The sequence below is a fragment of the Juglans regia genome, chromosome 15 (genome assembly GCF_001411555.2).
Source record: "Juglans regia cultivar Chandler chromosome 15, Walnut 2.0, whole genome shotgun sequence".
In the NCBI taxonomy this organism is placed as follows: domain Eukaryota; kingdom Viridiplantae; phylum Streptophyta; class Magnoliopsida; order Fagales; family Juglandaceae; genus Juglans; species Juglans regia.
The window spans coordinates 13,787,668-13,806,562 of NC_049915.1; the positions used below are offsets into that span (position 1 = coordinate 13,787,668).

The window sequence follows — 18,895 nt, forward strand, 5'->3', positions numbered from 1 at the left end:
TAATCCACATTAATAAGTCACTTAATTTAATTTAGTATTTTAAATATTTTTTTTTATTAATTATTTTTAAAAAAAAAAAGGCCGAACCGACTGGACCAGACCGGAAAAATGATGGACCGAAAATATTCGGTCCATTGCCGGACCGGACCGAACTGGACCGTCTGCAGCCCTAGTTAAGCTCGTGTTTCAAACGCTTTTGAATTAGGTTCCAGCAACTCGTGTCTTCAAAGCTGGGCCTATGAAAACGAAGAAAAAAGAAGCTGGGAAAGGGAAGTCATGGGGCCGGGGAGTCTCCGATACTAAAGTCAGTAGAGTCTTTTTGGAAGTTTGAAAATAACGAGAGTCTAGAGAGATTTTTCGTAACTGGAAATTACTATTAATATCAGGAGTCTGAGGGGACAGATCGTGCATTTAAATGCGGCTTGCCTCTGCGACGGTGCCATTAATATGGCATGTTGCTTGGGTAGTGGTGTCATTAATGCAGCATGTTTTCCCGATTTGTATTACTCTGCTAGTGTCGTCGGTAGTCCATCGATGTTCCCTTGTTAGAAGATCAAAAGTTCTCCGTCTTTCTCGATTTGCCTTGTACAAGTCCCCATGAGTGGGACCCGACTGAGTGGCATCAAACAAGCTAGTCCCATCAGTCATCATTGCTTACTTTTCCTTGCAGGCGAGTCGCTTCGTGGGTAGGGGTGATAAACGGTCCGGTCGGACCAACCGTTTCGGTCCTGACCGAGACTTGGACCGGTCCGGTCCGGTCCACATTTTAGAGGACTGAAAAGTTTCGGTCCGGTCCACGGTCCAGGATTTTTTCGGACCGGACCGAACCGAATGAAAAATAAAAATATATATATTTTATATATAATAATTGTATAATTAACAATATTTTATATATATCTTCATCTAACCTATCACTATTAACAATATAAAATTTTAAATATGTTATTAACACTTGTTAATATTCTATAAATTAACTAAAATATAATATCAATTAGTTAATTATATAGTAATTATATAAATTAATAATATAATTTTCATCTAATTTATTATCATTGACCATATAAAATATTTTTTTTATTGAGTTTGTTACATAATCCACATTAATAAGTCACTTAATTTAATTTAGTATTTTAAATAAATTTTTTTATTAATTATTTAAAAAAATAAAAAAAATTAGGCCGGACTGATTGGTCCGGTCCGATCTGAAAAAATGATGGACCGAAAATATTCGGTCCATCGTCGGACCGGACCATTTGCAGCCCTATTCGTGGGTAAGTTTGGACTCTAAGTCTCTAAGGCCGAGTATCAAGACGAAACCCTTTACTCTCGGCCGAGCGCCTAGTGGGCTTATGAGTGAGGGGGAATCCCCTTACAGTTTCCCTGCCAATTCCTACCGGACGGGTCTGATGGGAATTCTTCCTTTCCTTGATTAATTAATTTTTACAACTACAGCTGTGCGGCCTTTCCTTTCCCGAGAATGGGAGTTGTGGGTTTCTCAGTGCTCAGGTGTCGCACTTATACTTTCCAGCCATATTCGAATGACCTTTTCATCTTTATATAATACCTGGTTGTGGTTGCCTTCAGCTTTTTATGGTTGTATTTTGACAATTTCGATCTGCATTAAATGGAGCCTTTTCAGTCCCTTCGTCAGTATTTGCATCAAACGATTACTTCTTTCCTACGTCGCATCACTGGATACACTCTGCTGGAATAGCAATGATCATGGGATTCTGGTACTCCGTGGGGCGCATGGGTTCTTACTGCCTCGGAATGTCAACAGTTGAGCTTGCCTATATAAGGTCCCCTTCTTTCTCAGCAACGGGTTACTTTGTCTATTCTTTCTTCTACTGCATATCCTGTGTTCCCCTCTCCCTTTCAAGCACTTCTCCTTGCGTTGTTCTTTCTGATTCATCTTCTTTCTCCATGGTTGCTAATGGCTCCCAAGAAATCCTTGTGCCCTTCTAAACCGGCTAGATCTTCCAACTCTGCCCGTGCTGCAAACAAGCAAGGCGACACCGTTCTAGAGGAGTTTGCAAACTTCTCGTGGCATTCAGAGGCGACTCTCATCGAGTTGGAGTCGTTGAATGAGACCTACAAGACTCCTCAAACCGTGGAACTCAAGGTACCTCCCCCTACCGAAGGAGCAGTAGATTGCGAGCCTTTTGCCTCCAAAGTGATGGTGTACCCCGCCATGTTCTCTATCAGCCTCATGTTGCCTTTTTGTTGTCTAGTGCCCAAGTTCTTAGCCGCTCTCCAAGCCTGCCAGTGGAGGGGAAAGGGAAGAGGCCCCAAAGGGTTTCTCCCGCCAGAGCCGACTTTGAAGACCTTCCCATTCCTCCCGTAGGTCCTTCCATAGAGGTGCTCATTATTCGGCCATAGCCTTTGTTGTCGAGAAAAACGATGATGATAGCAAGTTTTCCTCGTGGTGTGTTGCTAGCTCGATGAGTCGTTGTGGATGTTCAACTTACATTGCTTGCTCTCGGATCTGCTGTTGAAACCATCCCTACGACCCCACCGAGCCCTTTAGTTGTGAGGGGGCACTCTTCATGCCGCTCAACACTGCCTTCAAGCGGGTTCCTTCGCCCTAGTTCGAGGAGCATTTCGCCTAGCGTGGGGGTTCCTCTGAGTGGGTTTCCATGTCGGAGTCCCCTCTACTCTACTCTCTTGAGGTCGAGGTCACCTCAGCTGGTGATGAAGTGCCAGGGGCCATTACTCTGGCCGAGGAAGTGGTGGCAGGCATTCCTGTGGCCGAGGTAGCTATGGCGTCCACGGTCATTGGTGTGGATGAGGAGGCTATTGATGAGGTCCCGGCGGACTTTTTGTCAACAGCTACAGAGAGCTGCGTCAATCGCATCCCTAAGTTGGATAACAGGCTCAAGAGGCTCTTTACTGGGGTAAGTTCTTTGCTTGTAAGCTCTCTACACCTATTGCTTGCTTCCTTCTTAGATTTTTAACCGAAATTTTATGGTAGGGCTTGGAGCGTTTGCCGATGTTCATTGTGGACGACATAGAGGAGGTGGCAAGCTAGAATAGAGCACTTCGCTCGCTCGCTCGGCTAGCTTTACATTGTGCAACGGAGGAGTGAAAGAAGAAGGAAGAGGTTGAGGAGGCCCTTGTTGACTTGTCGAGGTGGCGCTTGCCTCCAAGGTAAGGGATGGGTTAAAAAGATCACTCAACGACTGCTAGCAGGAGCTTGAGCGACTGTGGGCCGAAAACTTGGATTGCACAACAAGGCTCTATCGCTCGGTCGTACAAATGGCTATCGGGGGAGTTTGAGAAGATCTCCCAGTCTCTAACGGATAAGACAAAGGCCCTAAAAGAAGAGAGGAAATGGAGGAGGGACTTAGAGACCGATCAGGCTAATGCTAGACGAGCTTTAGAGGCCCATGACGCTACCATCCGAGGTCTACGGGAGGAGCTGTCGTATGTCTGTGGTGTCCTTGATGATGCCTGGCACTTTGGTTATACTGATGGCTTAGAAAGGATGAATACTCATATCCTCTGAAATCCTTAATGCAATCTGAGGGCTCTGAGTGTGAGGGAGCTTCCTCCAGAAGAAGTGTCCATGGAACGAGCTGCTATCCTCGGGAGGGATCTAATTCCAAGTGCCCTTAGGGGTAACTCTGTCGTTATCCTGGCTGCTGATGGTTGATTCTCCTCAGCTGCAATTTGACCGACTCCTCTGACGGGTCTTTCTCTTCTCTGCTATTCAAGGTTCCAATTCCAAACCTCCTCTTCCAAAGCTCAACCTCGCTTTCAACCTTCATTTTCATACACTCCAGCACACAACGCTTCTTCTTAAGCTCCAAAATTACCCTTCTATCGTCATCTTGCCCTTTTGTCTTCAGCCCCTCCAACGGTTTCTCATACCTCTCCATAGTAGGTGGGCAACTCTTGGAGGCGTTTTGGCAGTTTTTTTCACCGTATGGCCTAATTAGCTGCCTCATTACATCCCTTGTTTATTTTCTTCGAGGTAACCTCTGACGTTATTGGCACGTCGTAATGATGGAGATCCATGTTTGCCACATCCACTGGAACATGATCCGATCAGACTTCAGTTTGCTTGTGCCATCACGACTTTCTGTTGTATCTAGTTGACTTATGATGTATGTCATTGTAAGCATGTAACTTGCCTCTTCACGTTTAATTTGTTCATTGTAAGCTTGCAGCTTCATGTTGTAACTTGTCCTTTGTAAGCTTGTGGCTTCATGTTGTAATCTGTTGCTTCACATGGTAACTTGTGTTTTGTAAGCTTGTGCCTTCATGTTGTCAATAACATTATCCTTTTGCTTTATGTTTATCTTCTGTGGTCATTCGCTTTCGGGGTCTCCCCTTTCTTCTCTCTCTCTCTCTCTCTCTCTCTCTCTCTCTAAGAGTGTTGTCATTCGAAGCTTTACGGTTCACCCCGCCTGCGCGAAACCCATCCCCGATGGCCCCACCAACCGGCGGCTCCCCACTTATACTGTCCTCGTTTGCCTTCATTAGTCAGTTATCATCTTGGTATCTTTAGCGATATCGTTGACGAGACTGACATCTCTTCACTTTGTTGAGTCAATTTCCTTTTTTTTTATGTTGTCAATCTCTCGGATGCGCTTTACCCCACCTTGTCATTTAGTTCTTCCATTTTGCTTTGTTGTGTTTTATTTTGATACGTAGCTTAAAGAAGAAAAAGAAATGTCATTAGCGTATGTCGGCCCTCGTCCGCTGCTGTCGACTTGGAGGGGATAGAAATCCCCCCTAAGAGTTAAGCCATGTCAAGGAGACTCCAGTTGTCTCCTCGAGGGTAGAGGCTAGGAGGCATTTTGCTAACCTGCCTCTATGTACCTCCAAGTAGAACTGTGGTCGTGGAGTTGAATTACATAATCCGGGCTGCTCTTTACTGGATTGGGTGACCGGAGGTCGAACCTGCTCTCCATCGCGGGAGGTACAAGGTGGCTTTTGGCTCGACCCATCCTGTTTGTCCCCGTAGGAGGTAGGTGGTTCAACCACCCGTTGGCACTGCATATTTAATTCCTTACTATAAAATAAGCAGGCTATCATAACTTTATCCTTAGTTTCGTAGGAGTTAGACTTCGCAAACATGGGCTGTTTGGCCTATGACATGATGTGCTTGCAGTTTTTTACCATGTTGTTAAGGTACGCGTTCCTTGGTGCAGCATTCAGTTGGTTGAAGGACCTAACCCACACTTCATCGGGGAGAGGTCGGGATGCCTCATGCCAACCCAACCCTTTAGCCCCCCGAGGAGGTAATTCAGATAGCGATGTGGCTAATCCATTCCTTCGTCGCGATGGGGGTCAAGGTAAGTTTTTGGACAGCCTCAGGGCTGGACCTGCTCTCTATCACTGGAAGGATAAGGTGGCCTCTGGCTCAACGTGTCCCTTTTATCCGAGTAGAAGGTAGGTTGTTCGAGCAGTTTGTAACTAGACCCGCTCCGACCCATTGGCATCGCAGGGATGGGTAAGCTTTGGGTCTGGTGGGCGCTGAACCCACTCTTCGTCGTAGTAGAGGTCAGGATAAGTTATTCGGATAGCCACAGGGTTGGTCCCACACTCCACCTCGGGGAGACAAGGTAGCTTTCGGCTAGACCCGTCTCCTTGGTCCGCAGTGAGGTAGGTTTTTCGGGTAGTCTGCTACTGGACCCACTCCTTCCTGTTAATGCTTATGAGGAAGGTAAGCCATTGCCTCCGAGTAGTTTAGGACTGACCCACACTCCACTATAGGAGGGATAAGGCAAAATTTTGGCTTACCTTTCCCTTTGGCATCCCATGGGAGAGGTAATTTGGACAACGATGTGGCTGGTCCACTCATTCACTGCGATAGGGGTCGGGGTAAGTTTTTTAGGCTACCGGGGGTTGGTCCCACTCTCCCGGATGACGAGGTTGCCTCCTGCTCACCTGTCATCCTTCGTGAGAAGGTAGGTTGTTCGGGCAATTTGGGACTAGACCCGCTCTCGACTGTTGACATCACAAGAAAGAGTAAGTTTGGGTTAGGCAAGCGCTGATCCCACACTTCGTCGTGGTGGAGGTCAGAGTTAGCTTTTCTGGTAGCCTCAAGGTTGGACCTACTCTCCGTCGCAGGAGGGATAAGGTGGCCTTTGGCTCAACCCTTCCCTTGGCCCTGCGGGGGGTACGTTGTTTGGGCAGTCTGTAATTGGACCCGCTCCTACCTATTGATGCTCATGAAGAAGGTAAGTGTTTGTCTTCAAGTGGCCGAGGGCCAACCCGCACTCCTCTACAGAAAGGATAGAGAGGCCTCTGGAGTGACTCGTCCCTTTGATGTCCCGTGGAGAGGTAAATAGTCAATGAATACTTTGTTAATGCAGATTCTGTTGATGGAGATTCTATTACGTTCCTGAAACTCGACATTTAAGCACAACACCTCTTCCATTAGGATTTGTAGTGTATGCATGAAAACATAAATTTACAATAATTAAGCTAGCTTTAGCAATAAAATTTTCGTAGGGGTTCGACATTCCAGGGGTGTAGCAGCTCGTTTCCTTGGGAGTCTCGAAGTCTGTAGGAGCCCGGGCGATTAGTGGCAGTGACCACATAGGCCTTCCCATCGAGGGCCCAGCTTTCCCTCGTCTCACGTTGTTGTTCTTGTTTCTTTGAGTACAAGGTCTTCGACTTTGAATTCTCTCGGATGCACTCGTTTGTTGAAACATCGTTCGACCCTCCTTTTGTTGTCTGCGGTTCTTACCTCTGCCTCTAGTCTGACTTCTTCCAGCAAATCAAGCTGGTCTTATAGCCGCCTATCATTAGACCTTGCTCGAAGTGCTGAACTCTATGGGGGGGATCCCGATTTCCACTGGCAGCATTTGCCTCGTGGCCAGAAGTGACGGTGAAAGGAGTTTCCCCTGTCGATGTCTTGTTGATGATGCGAAAGTTCGAAGTTGGTGTGGTGCACTGACTTGAAAATCATGTCTTCAAGGGGAGATGGGGCCTTCAGCTGGGGAGTTTTCGCCTGCTCTGCCTTTGCCTCTGGGACTATGCACCCTCTCGCTCCTCCTCGAGCCCGGCATCGCAAGTCGTTGACTAAGGCCTGCCATGGATCTTTAAGCGGTGCATGCCCTACTCTCTCATAGAGGTGCCATTTGGGGTGACCCCACCATTTTTCTGCTTCAGTACTTGGACTTAACATTTCCTCGCCAGGACCTGTTCGCCTCGGATTGCTCCCACTTAATGGTGGGGATCTTGAACTTCGGTGGCAAGGGTACAATCATCACTTCTTTCGCGTAGGGTAGACCAGCGCTTGTGAGTAGTTGGTCCACCGACGATGATGTGTCTACTTTCTTTGCAATCTCTTCGTATTTCCCTTTGAGATTGCAGAGCATGTCTTGCATGTTCTTCCTCTCCTCCTCCATGTTCGCTCCAGCTCCCGCATTTCGGCACTCCACGTGCTCTCTATTACTGGGCTCCGCCTCTTCGTTTTATCCTTGTTGAGGTTTTGTGAGCTCCTCATTCTCTTTGCGAAGTTTTTGCACTTCGTCGGTTAACTTTGTTACCCAGTCCTCCATAGCTTTTAGTCTTGCCTCCATGGCAACTTCCTCTGTGTCCCTCCCAAGTTGTCCGAAACGGGTTGTCGCATGCATACGAAATGCTCACAAGATCTACAAAGACCTCACAGACGGCACCATTGTTAACGTCATGTCTTCAAAGCTGGGCATGCGAAAACAAAGAAGAAAGAAGCTGGGAGATGGGCCTTGGGGCTGGGGAGTCTCAAATACTAAATTCAGTAGAGTCTTTTTGGAAATTTGTAAATAATGAAAGAGTCTAGAGAGATCTTTCGTACCTGAAAGTTGCTATTTATACCGGGTGTATGGGGGACAAATCATGTTTACTCCCATGGAGCCCATGTCCTTTTTACTGTTCCTTTTATCAGAGTCATTTAAAAGCAGTGTGCCTCTGCGACGGCACCATTAATGTGGCCTGTTGCTCCAGTAATGGTGACATTAATACTGCGTGGTTTTCCGATTTGCTTTATTCTGCTGGTATCTTCGGTACTCCGTCGATGTTCCCTTGTCAAAAGATTAAATGTTCTCCGTCTTTCTCGTTCTAACCTGTACGAGTCCCCATGAGCGGAACGAGGTTGAGTGGCGTCAGGCCTATCTGTCGCATCAACCATCATTACTTACTTTCCCTTGCATGCGAGTTGCTTTGTGGGTAAGTTTGGATCCTAGGGCCGGGCATCGGGGTGAATCCCATTACTCTCAGCCAAAGACCTAATTGGCTTATGAGTGAGGAGGAAATCACCTTACAGATTTGATTACCTATAATAAGAATGCAATTAATGTATCCCTTAAATATAATCTTTTTTTGCCTTATTTACGAATAAAATAAATATCCTTTAATTACATGGTCATAGTTCTTTGGGTATAACCACATATTTATAAATAAAAAAAATACTCATTTATCTCGTAACTTTTCTACCAAATAAAGTAAAACATAAAGTATTTATCTTTTTATTCTTTTACTATTCTTACATAATATAATGATGAAAGAATTAATATATGCTCCGTTCTTTTATATTTTAAGTACAAAAAGAAAAAAAGCTCATATTTGATTCTTGAAGTACAATTGAAAAAAAAAACATACACACAATTTTGAATCAATTGGAGTTGACTCAAATTGGTTTGAATCAATCAATTGAACTTGTTCGAGTTCGTCGATTGAATTATTTTTGTGTTTGAAAAACAAATGCACTAAAATTGTTTTATTTATAACTGAATTGTTTGATTGTAACCTGGCCTTAAATTATCAAAAAGTTGCATTTACACATTGTTCAAAGAAAAAATGTTCAAGCCACTTATTTTCTTAGGTAGCTAGAATTGGCAGATGATCAATTATATGCAAAATGTACTTTTAGAATTTGTTATCAATGACAAGCTCAAAAGGCAACATGCACATAAAAGGACTCCTTTGATGATGATCTTAAAATCATACAAGTTTTGCAGAGAAAAATAATGGTTTTTTTATTTTTTGGCCAAACGGAAAGTGTTTCCCAGGTGATATACGCAAAGTATAAACGTTTGGAAACAAGTCTGCGAAAAGTGTAAAGTTGGCGAAGTAGCTGATACCTGACTTTGGGGCTTTGGGTACCTGTTTTATGGTAATTTATTACACTGTCTAGCTTTATGAGCAAACCGTTTCTTTTTGCATTCATGCATTCCACCCCTATATCTTCTAGTATGAACATGACTAATGACCCTCTCTCTCCTCTCTCTCTCTAGTTCTCCCTTTGAAAGTTACTATTTAATAAAAGGGTTGGCCTTAATTCCCTTTTCTATGATCTGAGAGTATTGCAGCAATGCATTCCGCACACAAGTTTGAGTCGTTTCCGAACCAAGTAAAAGCCTCAAAGGTAAGATATAGTTATTTTGAAAAGTTTTTGAGGCATTATTTTATTCATTTGCTTCTTTATGTATTTCTTATGTTCTTAAAATTTGGGTTTTCTTTTCTTTTGCTTTCTGCGTTTATCTGTGTATATTAGCTTTTTAGTTTTAAAAAGCTTTCTGTTTTCTCTTTGTTTTCATATGGTCTGTTTGATTGCTGATAAAAGGTGGAATGGAAAACAAAGAATTTATAAACCCAAGAAAACAAAAACCGTTACTATCTCTTCGTATTAAAATAACTGGAGTTCACATGGAGGAGTTTTACCTTTTCGGGTGAAAACTTCATAGAACTATAAATTCATTTCTTCACTTTCCGTTCTCTTTGTTCAGTTTGTTTATCAGCAATAAGTAATGGGATTACACAACAGTAAATCTATAAACTGATGTGGCTTGATGTGGGACGTCAAATTGTAAAATTATTTTATTGTAAAATAGATCTAACGGATCTCGTAAAACCATATCAATTTGTGGGTTTACTTTATGTAATCTCTTTATGTATATAGCAGTTCTTGTAAGTAAAATGTTAATAGAACTACTAGGTGGATGCCCATTAATAACTAGCACTGCGGACGGAAGTGGAAAATTTTGGGGAAAACCTTCCTTCCAATTAACGGATGAAACTATTAGTTTAATCTTGAAATTTGTAGTAATCATGATACAGGTGAGCACATTATATTTCGGTCAGCAATATTGGGGTCAAACTCCAAAGTAGTTGCTTTTTGCTTGTATTGAACCATCTCCATGACCGAAAGGGCTATGTGTATGTGGTGTTCCTCAATTTTCTTGGCCACACATCATTGTTGCTTTGCTTTTTCTTTGACTTTAGTGCTAGGCAGTTTGTTGTTAGTACATTATTATTTAATTATGAGTTTGGCTATTGTTGATTAAGTGGAAGTAAGGGGTTCAGCCCCTTTGGATCGCTTTGTGTGTTTTTTGCACCTGAAATGTTGAACCAAACCTGCTTGCTGAAATTATGAGGTGGGAAGAAATCAAATAATTAGAATTGAAAGCTCAAAAATCTGTAAGAGCTTAATTAAGAAAGAAGAAAATGTTACCATTTGAAATTTTCATATTAGATGATTTGTTTTATGTAGTCTCCATGAAGTATCTCTTCAATTTGGTTAACAATACCGTGTTGGGTTTATGCAGCAAATTTGATAGAGTTGAAAAAAAGGTTTTATAATTGCTTATTAGGTCTTTCACCAAAGATTTAATTTTGCTACACTATTACGACCGGCTTAGAAGCCTTATTTCTTGTTAATTACGCATTTGTTTTTCCGGATGAGTTGAGATTAAAGTTAAAAGTTGAATAAAATATTGTTAGAATATATTTTTTTCTAATATTATTTTAGATTTCAAAAAGTTGATTTTTTTTTTTATTTTATGTGGGAATTTGAAAAAATTGTAATGATTAGATGAGATGAGTTGAGAGGAGTTGTGAAAACAAATGAATACTAATTCATGAACCATGGGTTTGTTGGGTTTCCAATTCTGGGGAAAATTTCATAATGATAATGGACTGTTTTATATTTTGTTGAAATGCAGCAAATATTTATTTTCAATTGAAGGAGCTAGCCCTTCATATCAAGACACAGTGAAATGTGATTGGATAAACTGGACCAGTGAGCATTGTTAGTGATCTTCAGCTAGCTCCCTTCAAATTTCTTTTGGCTTGTTCACAGTGGAACTTAGCAAGTGTCTGATCTTTCTTTTAAGTGACATTGAAATGATCTCATGACTTGACATTCATATTTCATATTTGATACATGCACCTCCAAGAGAACAATGATGCATTGTTCCTCGCGTAGTCTTCATACACAGGGCCAAAGGTAACACATCACTCATCGTGTCACAATGAGTGCACCTTAATGATATGGAATTTCAATTTTTCTGTAAGGTTGTATCGTATGGACAAAGCTTATATTTACAGCACTTTCTATATGAGGACATGGCGTTTGGAGATTCCCACCTCCTTTTTCGATTATTGCACCTTTGGGCCCTTTAGACCTCGTTTGGATGTTGACAAATGAGCCCTTAGCCTCTACAAGTTGTTTCTCACTCCTATCTTTGTTAATGCCCATATGCCATTCCATTCATTCATGACATGAAAAGCCAAGTGGATAAAAAATCCTGTAGTAACTTTTTCCTTTCATTTTTATAATTGGGAACATATGTACCTGCCAGATGATAAATATATATGATGTTGTTCAACTCCTTCCTATAAGCTCCTTCAAATTCAATGACAATACTGAGGAGATGAGAGGAAAGAAGACTGAAAAAAAGACCGGCTTGAAATCTGAAAGCTCAATCATCTCGGGTGTAAGAAGGGAAGGCTATGAGGTGGATTCAGATTTACTCCCAGGTGATGGTCAAAATGAAGATCCCGTCAGAAACCCTCCAGAAGTAAGAAGTTTAATAGCTTGGGAGGATTCAGAGGATAAAAGGGACCGTCTAGCAGAATATTTTAACAGTCCTAAAGATTTGAAAGGGAGTGAGGAAGGAGAAAACCTTTACACTAGAGAGAATATAATGGAGTATGAATTACCAGAGCTGGATGTTTTCTTTCATGAGAGCAGTTATCAGTTTGTCAAGGACATTTGCATTGACAGTGGAGTGTCTTCTCAGGGCAAGTGTTTGCTAGAAACTTATGAGTTGGACCATACTACTCTCTCTTGCATACTCAATTCCGATGTGGATACCAGCAGTGAATTAACAGAAGAAACTCTGGATACAGCTTCATTTGGGACAAATGGGTCAAGACATAGCACTGAACAGGACTGCAATAAGGATGTAATCAAGCAATGTGGTTGTGAAGACTTGGCAATGAAAGGTGAAATAGTTATTGATGCAGGTCATGAGATTTCTGATCAGTCCCATAAGAAGATAATCTCTAAAATTCTGCTTCTAGATAGAGAGGTAAACCATTTCTTACTCCCTCTGCTCATTCATTCCCTCCTAAAACTGTTTACCTTTTTGCAAGTAGCATAAGTTATCTTTCTAAAAGGAAAAAAAAATCTTCAAAGAACAATTTATTCATGCACCTGAAGTTGATACCCTCATTATGAGCTATGGTTATCTTGGCTATCTTCTTTTTTGGCTGTGTGATTCGTATGAGGTTGAAAATTGTTCAAAATCCAAGTTCATATATATTTTTTTTGATAGGTTCAAAATCCAAGTTCATATTAGTAAAGACAACAGCTTGGTTGCTTTGAAAAGATTGAATTATTGGATTCATTCAAAGATTTTCTATTCTGTCTGATGTAATTGGAAGAGTCGAGTAGATTGAGCACTAAGTGGCATGCCACTGAGAAGTTATCCGTATAATAGAGGGTAAAATTAAAAGTGACATCAAGTGGAAAGTCCTTCCTATGCGTTAATGAACCTTTTGTGATTATTCCATGTTCTCCCTACCATTTTTCTCAAAGTCGTTTTTTAGTTGAAAATTTGTATCTGTCTGGCGATGCTGGAATTCAGCTTTGCAATTGTCGAATTGTTCGCCCCTAAGAACAACCAGTGCTTGCATTTCCTCTTCTACAATCTTAAGTATTTGTTTCATGAATAAAGATCTTTTATGACTGGATATATATTATTACTTACTAGAATCACCCTTAAAAACCACATTCAACTTTGTTTCAACATGAAATAGCAAAGATATTGAAGATTTCTTTGTGTAACCGAAGATGACAAAATTAAAGCTTACGGGTGAGGAGAAGGAAATGGTTATAGAGAACTCAACAAAGTTGAGTTATTTTTTGTAGGTTTTCGTTTTGCTTTGGTTTCCTTTCGGTCTTGCCCAGTCCTTCCCTAGTTGAGAAGGGCACAATCACCAACTGACCAAGGCCGTCTAATTTGGTAAGAGCTTGCATGGATAACCTGCTGATGCAGCGTAATTGTAGTTGTTGATTTTGGCTTTTTAGTTGAGTTCTTCTTTTGTTCTCTGTTTTACATAAACATTTATGCCCACCACCACCACCTGACCCAAATGATCTGGTGAAATGGCTTACTCCAGTTGTTCCACTTTTACCAGGAACAAAGTTTGTCATCCTTGAAAAAATTTTCAATATTCTTATATAAATGTTTATATTTTTTTTTTACTTTGGGCCAGCTGGAATTGTGGAGCTTGTGTACACATGCACATGCTATGTCTCTTTATCTCAATGTAGTTTTCTGGGGTGCTGGTACAGTAGGAATTGTACATCAAATCACCTCTGTTTTTATGATGCCAACTACATTCCTAGGATGATTCGGCCTTGTTTGGGTACTGAGAATATCTCAGATATTCTCAGAATACCTCACTACTATTCATTATTTTATTGTTACTTTTTACCTACTTTTCACTACTATTCAATATTACTTTTTCACTACTATTCACAGAATACGTGATAATACCCGACTTAGCTTGCAAAAGCATAGTAACAAGAGAGACTAATGAAAGTACCATATATAATAAACTCTTGCTTGTTATGTGCCTGTTAGGATGTTTGTGATGAATTAAACCATAGTGAGCCCCAAATGATATTTGCATCTCTAATCAGTGTGACGAAATGAAAAGGTTGGCAAACCTTAGAGGCGAGTTCCCTGCATGAATGTTATGAATGAGTGGAGATTCTAAACAGATCTTTGGAGTTCTTTTTCAAAAAAATTTATTAGATTTTAAAGTTTTTTGAGGACCTGTAGGCTCCATTTAAGGAAGCAGTATCTGAAAACTTGATGGCATCTTCAACGACTGAAGCAATTGACAACAGCCACCCAATTTTCAACAGTGAGGTGAAGGATGAGAGCCTCAGTAATCGTTTCAATTCATCTACACCCACAATAAACAGCGTCGAGGATTCCCTGCTATGTGTATCTAAGCGGTCAACTAGCAGCACAGCCAGTTCCCGTTCATTTGCTTTTCCCATGTAAAATTCTAACTTTTTACATGCTCATTGTTCTATGACTTGAGATTGGTCGCTCACAGTTTCGCTTGCATATGAACAGATTGTCTGCTGAGTGGAATGGCAGCCCAGTAAGAATGGTAAGAGCTGACAGGGTTCAATTAAGAAAGCACAGACGTTGGAGACTCCGCTTTCCCTGCCTTAAATTCTGAATGTACTGTATTCCCTTTGTGGCTTTTGTTTCATTATGCATTTTTTTTTCCCCTTTTTTGCTAAGGCATTGGAGTGTATAGTGCGCTTGTCACAAAGAGTATTCATGATTGTTGTTCCTTAGAATTTTGCCTACATGTTCAGATATAGTACATTATCATAACGAAATATTATTATTATTATTATTATTATTATTGGTTTATTTTTATTTTTTTTAATTTTGTGGACTCATTTCTGATGTATCTTGTTGGACTTCTTTGTCCTCCCTGTGAATATGATGGACTCTAAAAGAGAGAGTTTTTAAATGCACAATATCATTCCAAATATTAAAAAAATTGTCAAGGGGGGCTAAGGATTGGAATTAAACCAGTTAACCACCAACAAGGAGTTCGACTCTAAATAAGGTTTGACACATCTAATTGGTAACATAAAAGCAAGCCAGTCTTTAAAGCTGAAAGCTCTGCAAAAGTGTTAGTGCCAGTCCTCAAAAATCAAGAAAACCCAACAATAATAGGACTATTAGAGGTCCTTAATATGCCCCCCACAACCAGCAGGACTAGTATTACCTTTAGAAGCACCATCAATGTTGAGCTTGAGAGTCCCCACGGGAGTAGAGATCCACTGCACAAGGAAAGGCCTCTTAATTCTAATGGTGGTACTCAAAATATGAAGAGACTCGAGGACTTAAGCATTGGAGTAGAAACAATGAGGACATTGGCTTAAGCAATGGGTTGAGATCACTTGCCGGCTTGTTAATCTTGTAAATGATAGTATCAACACTAGAATGACTATGTTCAAATTTAACCTCGTTCCTAGCTAGCAAAACCTCCCAAAGAAAGAGAGAAGGAAACAAGCGGGCGAGCAAGTGAAATTGGTCGAAGCCACGAAATGAGGACCACCATTGGTGTTATTCTTCCAATTACTAGAGGCAATCTGCATAAGACCAAAGGTAGAAGCAAAATGAAGCCACACAATCTTAAAAGGGAACAATCAGGGAAGACATGGTTAGCAATCTACACAATGCCATCAGAGCAAGAAGATCAGTTTGGAGACTGTTGGATCCACACTGTTGGATCTTGTAGTTGAAGGAGACACCATTGTGCAACAATTTCTATACAAAGACACAGATCTTAGTGGGGATCCCATGACATCAAATCAAATATGCAAAAGGGAAGATAGATGAGTGGTCTCTAAAAAGGTTCCAAGTAAATTTTGAGGTAAAATTTCCATCTTGAGTGTGCTTACAAACTCTAGTATCAGAACCTGGATTAAGAGTCACAAGGAAATTTATGACTGCTTGCAATAAAGAGCTGCCACCAATGCCCAAGATATTATTAGTAATCCAACCATAAGTAGAACAAGCGTCTTTAATAAATAAGGTAGGGGTGGAAACCGAGAAACATTTTTAGACTAAAGAACCGTTACTGGCCCAATTATCATGCCAAGTTTAAATCACCCTCACGGATGTTCATTGACTTTCTGGTATTTGCAATGATGTGCCTACAAGATCTAGAGACACTCCTTCATAATAAGAAAACACTCTTGGACTGATTAATCTTTTGCCCAATCCTCTACTGAGCGGTTCATCACTAAGAATGAAAAGCAGAGGGGACAAGGGATCCCTTGCCTTAAATCCCTAGTAGAAGTGAAGTATCCAAAGTAAGTACCATTCAAACAAACATAAAAGAGTTGGGCTACTCTACCACCAAAAGTAGCCCGCTCAAAGTTACCGCCCCTTCACTTTTTGGATTTTTTTTCTATCTTTTTTCTTTTCACATTTTTTAATATATTTAAAAATTTTTAAAAATTAAAAAAAATATATACATCAATACACTTAAAATCACATCCTTAATCACTAAGTAAAAAAAAAATTAGCAAGCGATCAAATGGAGCGGTACAAATGAGGCCGCAGAGTAGTCTTCTTCAACATAAAAAGTGGGACCCAAAAGAAAAAGCAGGAAAAGAAGGGCAAGGCTATCGCTAAAACTGAATGAAGAAAGAACACGAGATAGGTAGTTTCAATTGACTCTATCAAAAGTTTTAGCCAAATCTACTTTAAGCAAGACATTGTTACCCCTAATATTTCTAGCTAACTCGAGCCAACTCTTGGATTAGAGAAATATTAACAAAGATTATTTTGCCCTTGACAAAGGCACCCTATTGAGCAAAAACAAGTTTGGGCAGCAAAGTGGTTAGGCAAGAAGTAAGAATTTTAAAAAATATATTGGAGGACATTTGGCATAAATTGATAAGCCTAAAGTCTGAGAGGGAGGAAGGGCTATCAATTTTGAGGATGAGAGTGATGAATGAATCAAAATTTTGAAAATCATACCGTACCGGCCGGTATTTGTCGTACCGGCCACTGGGCCGGTACAGGTACTACCTGTATTTCGTACCGGCCTAAATACCGGCCGTTTCGGCCTGTATTTCGGCCTTCATTTTTTTTTTTTTTTAATTTTTTCAAACTACAAGCTCATTTTTTGACTTCCAATTTAGACTAGACTATTTATAATTTATATATATGTATTTATATATAATTTATTTATATATAGACTATTATTTTGGAATATAATTTATTTATATATCGACTATCCCGAAATGTTATCCCGAAACGCTATCCCGAAACGGTACCGGTACCGAAATATTTCGTTCCAGTGCCTTGACCGGTACAGCGTCCGGTACGGTATTCAAAACATTGGAATGAATACTTATAAGAAGGATGAAATGGCCTTTCTTGAAAATACTCAATAATAGCCTTATAAAGATCGTGTTGAATAATGGACCAACAAGTGAGATAGAAAGAGGAGAGGAAATGATCAGGCCAGGAGCCGAGTTGCATTACCTTCTAACTTTAATTTTACTCTCAAATCTCATGATCACGATCCTCTACATATAGTTTTCAATATAAAATAAATACTTTTTAGTAAGAGTAATGATACGGCCTTAAGGTGTGCAAGTCTTATATATTTTATTTTTTATAAAAAAAGCGGAAGCGATTTATCATGAAAAAGTTTATTTTTATTATGTGGATCTCATATCACTACAACAAATAGAAGCTTTTTCTGCGAGTTCTTTTTCGCAGTATATGGTCATGGCAAAAAGTGGGCTGTTGACATGAAAATTCCTTGTGGGAATAAAAACTGACTTTTTTCCATGAGATAATCGTGGTGGATAAATATTTGTGTGAAAAAATTTTTTACCATGTCAAAACCATTTTTTACATCGAGTTTATATAATGGAATGCAACAATGTCCAGAACATCTTTTGGTCATTGGAAAAAACTTTTTTCGTCGAGTAGAATTACTTTTTGTAGCGACATAAAGTCGCCACACCGCAAAGAGTGATATTTACAAAGATTTCTTTGTCTATACTTTCTGTTTTTCTTAGCGACTTATTTTCTAATTGCGGTGACCGTTTCTCGCTGTAGAAGGTTATTATATAAAAATCTCATCTCCCCCTAGATAATCTCCTCTTTCAAAGAAACTTCACTTTCTTTCTTGAAACCCCCCCCCCCCAACCACCCCCCAACTTAGCAGTTACCTCTTCCTCTCATTGTGCGACTGCAAGTCAGTCCTCCTACCATGATAATCCCTTCTCTCTCACTCACGATGCTGAATTAGTTCCCCCCGCGTTAGTAGCACTCCACAAAGTTCTTCCCCAAAACACGTCGTTGGCTACTGCAATCCACACGGAATTTTGTCTCTCTTCTGGAGATATCACGGTATGGCTATTGGCACCTCTCTTCTCCCTCCGTCTTATCTCTCCATTGGTGGATATTCTTCTCTATCTCTGAGTTTATTCCTCTGTAATTTGATAGTAGAAATGTTGAATATAACAAATGGGATTCTGTGTAAATTTTTGGCCCATATGATTGTGTAAAATTGTTGTGGATTTTTTCTAGGTTATGGTTGTGCCTAACTTTTTGTAATGTTTGCTAGGATATAGATTTTCTGTAAAACTTGTTCTTATGGTATGTTTGCGTAATGTTTGTGGGCAAGGGGTATGAGTCTCTAATCTGATGATTAGAGGATTTAATAATACGTGTGAATCATGAAGGACCAAAAATTTCGTTTCGTTAATTACCTTTTTGGATATTTACTGGACTATGAAGATTTTAGATAGAGCTGAGATTTAATTCTATATCTTAATGAAGCCACCAAACAAGAGGCGACGTCCTTGCTCCTAAAACCCCAGCCAAGTTGTTGCTTTTACATTAAAACTTTTACTCTCAACTCACGCTTACCCACAAGACCCATAATGCTAGAAACCTACTCCTACATTATTAAATAGTTTAACACAGAGTCCTAGCAGGCTTAGGACTTCAAGTTGCATAATTTTCCAAATAACATATGTATCCTATTTCAACGAGAAAGCTTCGAGAAATTAGGCCATTAGTAATTCCTGGCTAAACTTAAA

At 40.4% G+C, this 18,895-nt stretch overlaps 1 protein-coding gene across 3 annotated transcripts; it reads left to right on the forward strand.

Moving 5' to 3' along the window:
* Window positions 1-9,198: 9,198 nt before the first annotated feature.
* LOC108980050 lies at window positions 9,199-14,641 on the forward strand. 3 transcript variants are annotated; one of them, XM_018950867.2, is made up of 4 exons: window positions 9,199-9,361; window positions 11,577-12,308; window positions 14,070-14,293; window positions 14,373-14,641. In XM_018950867.2, the coding sequence occupies exons 1-4, from the start codon at window positions 9,308-9,310 to the stop codon at window positions 14,479-14,481; spliced, it is 1,119 nt and encodes a 372-aa protein (XP_018806412.1). In that variant the 5' UTR covers window positions 9,199-9,307; the 3' UTR covers window positions 14,482-14,641. The 3 variants fall into 3 exon arrangements, with proteins under 3 accessions (XP_018806412.1, XP_035541607.1, XP_018806414.1); XM_035685714.1 differs by having other exon boundaries at window positions 9,201-9,361; window positions 10,938-12,308; XM_018950869.2 differs by having other exon boundaries at window positions 9,201-9,361; window positions 11,618-12,308.
* The last annotated feature ends 4,254 nt before the right edge of the window (window positions 14,642-18,895 follow it).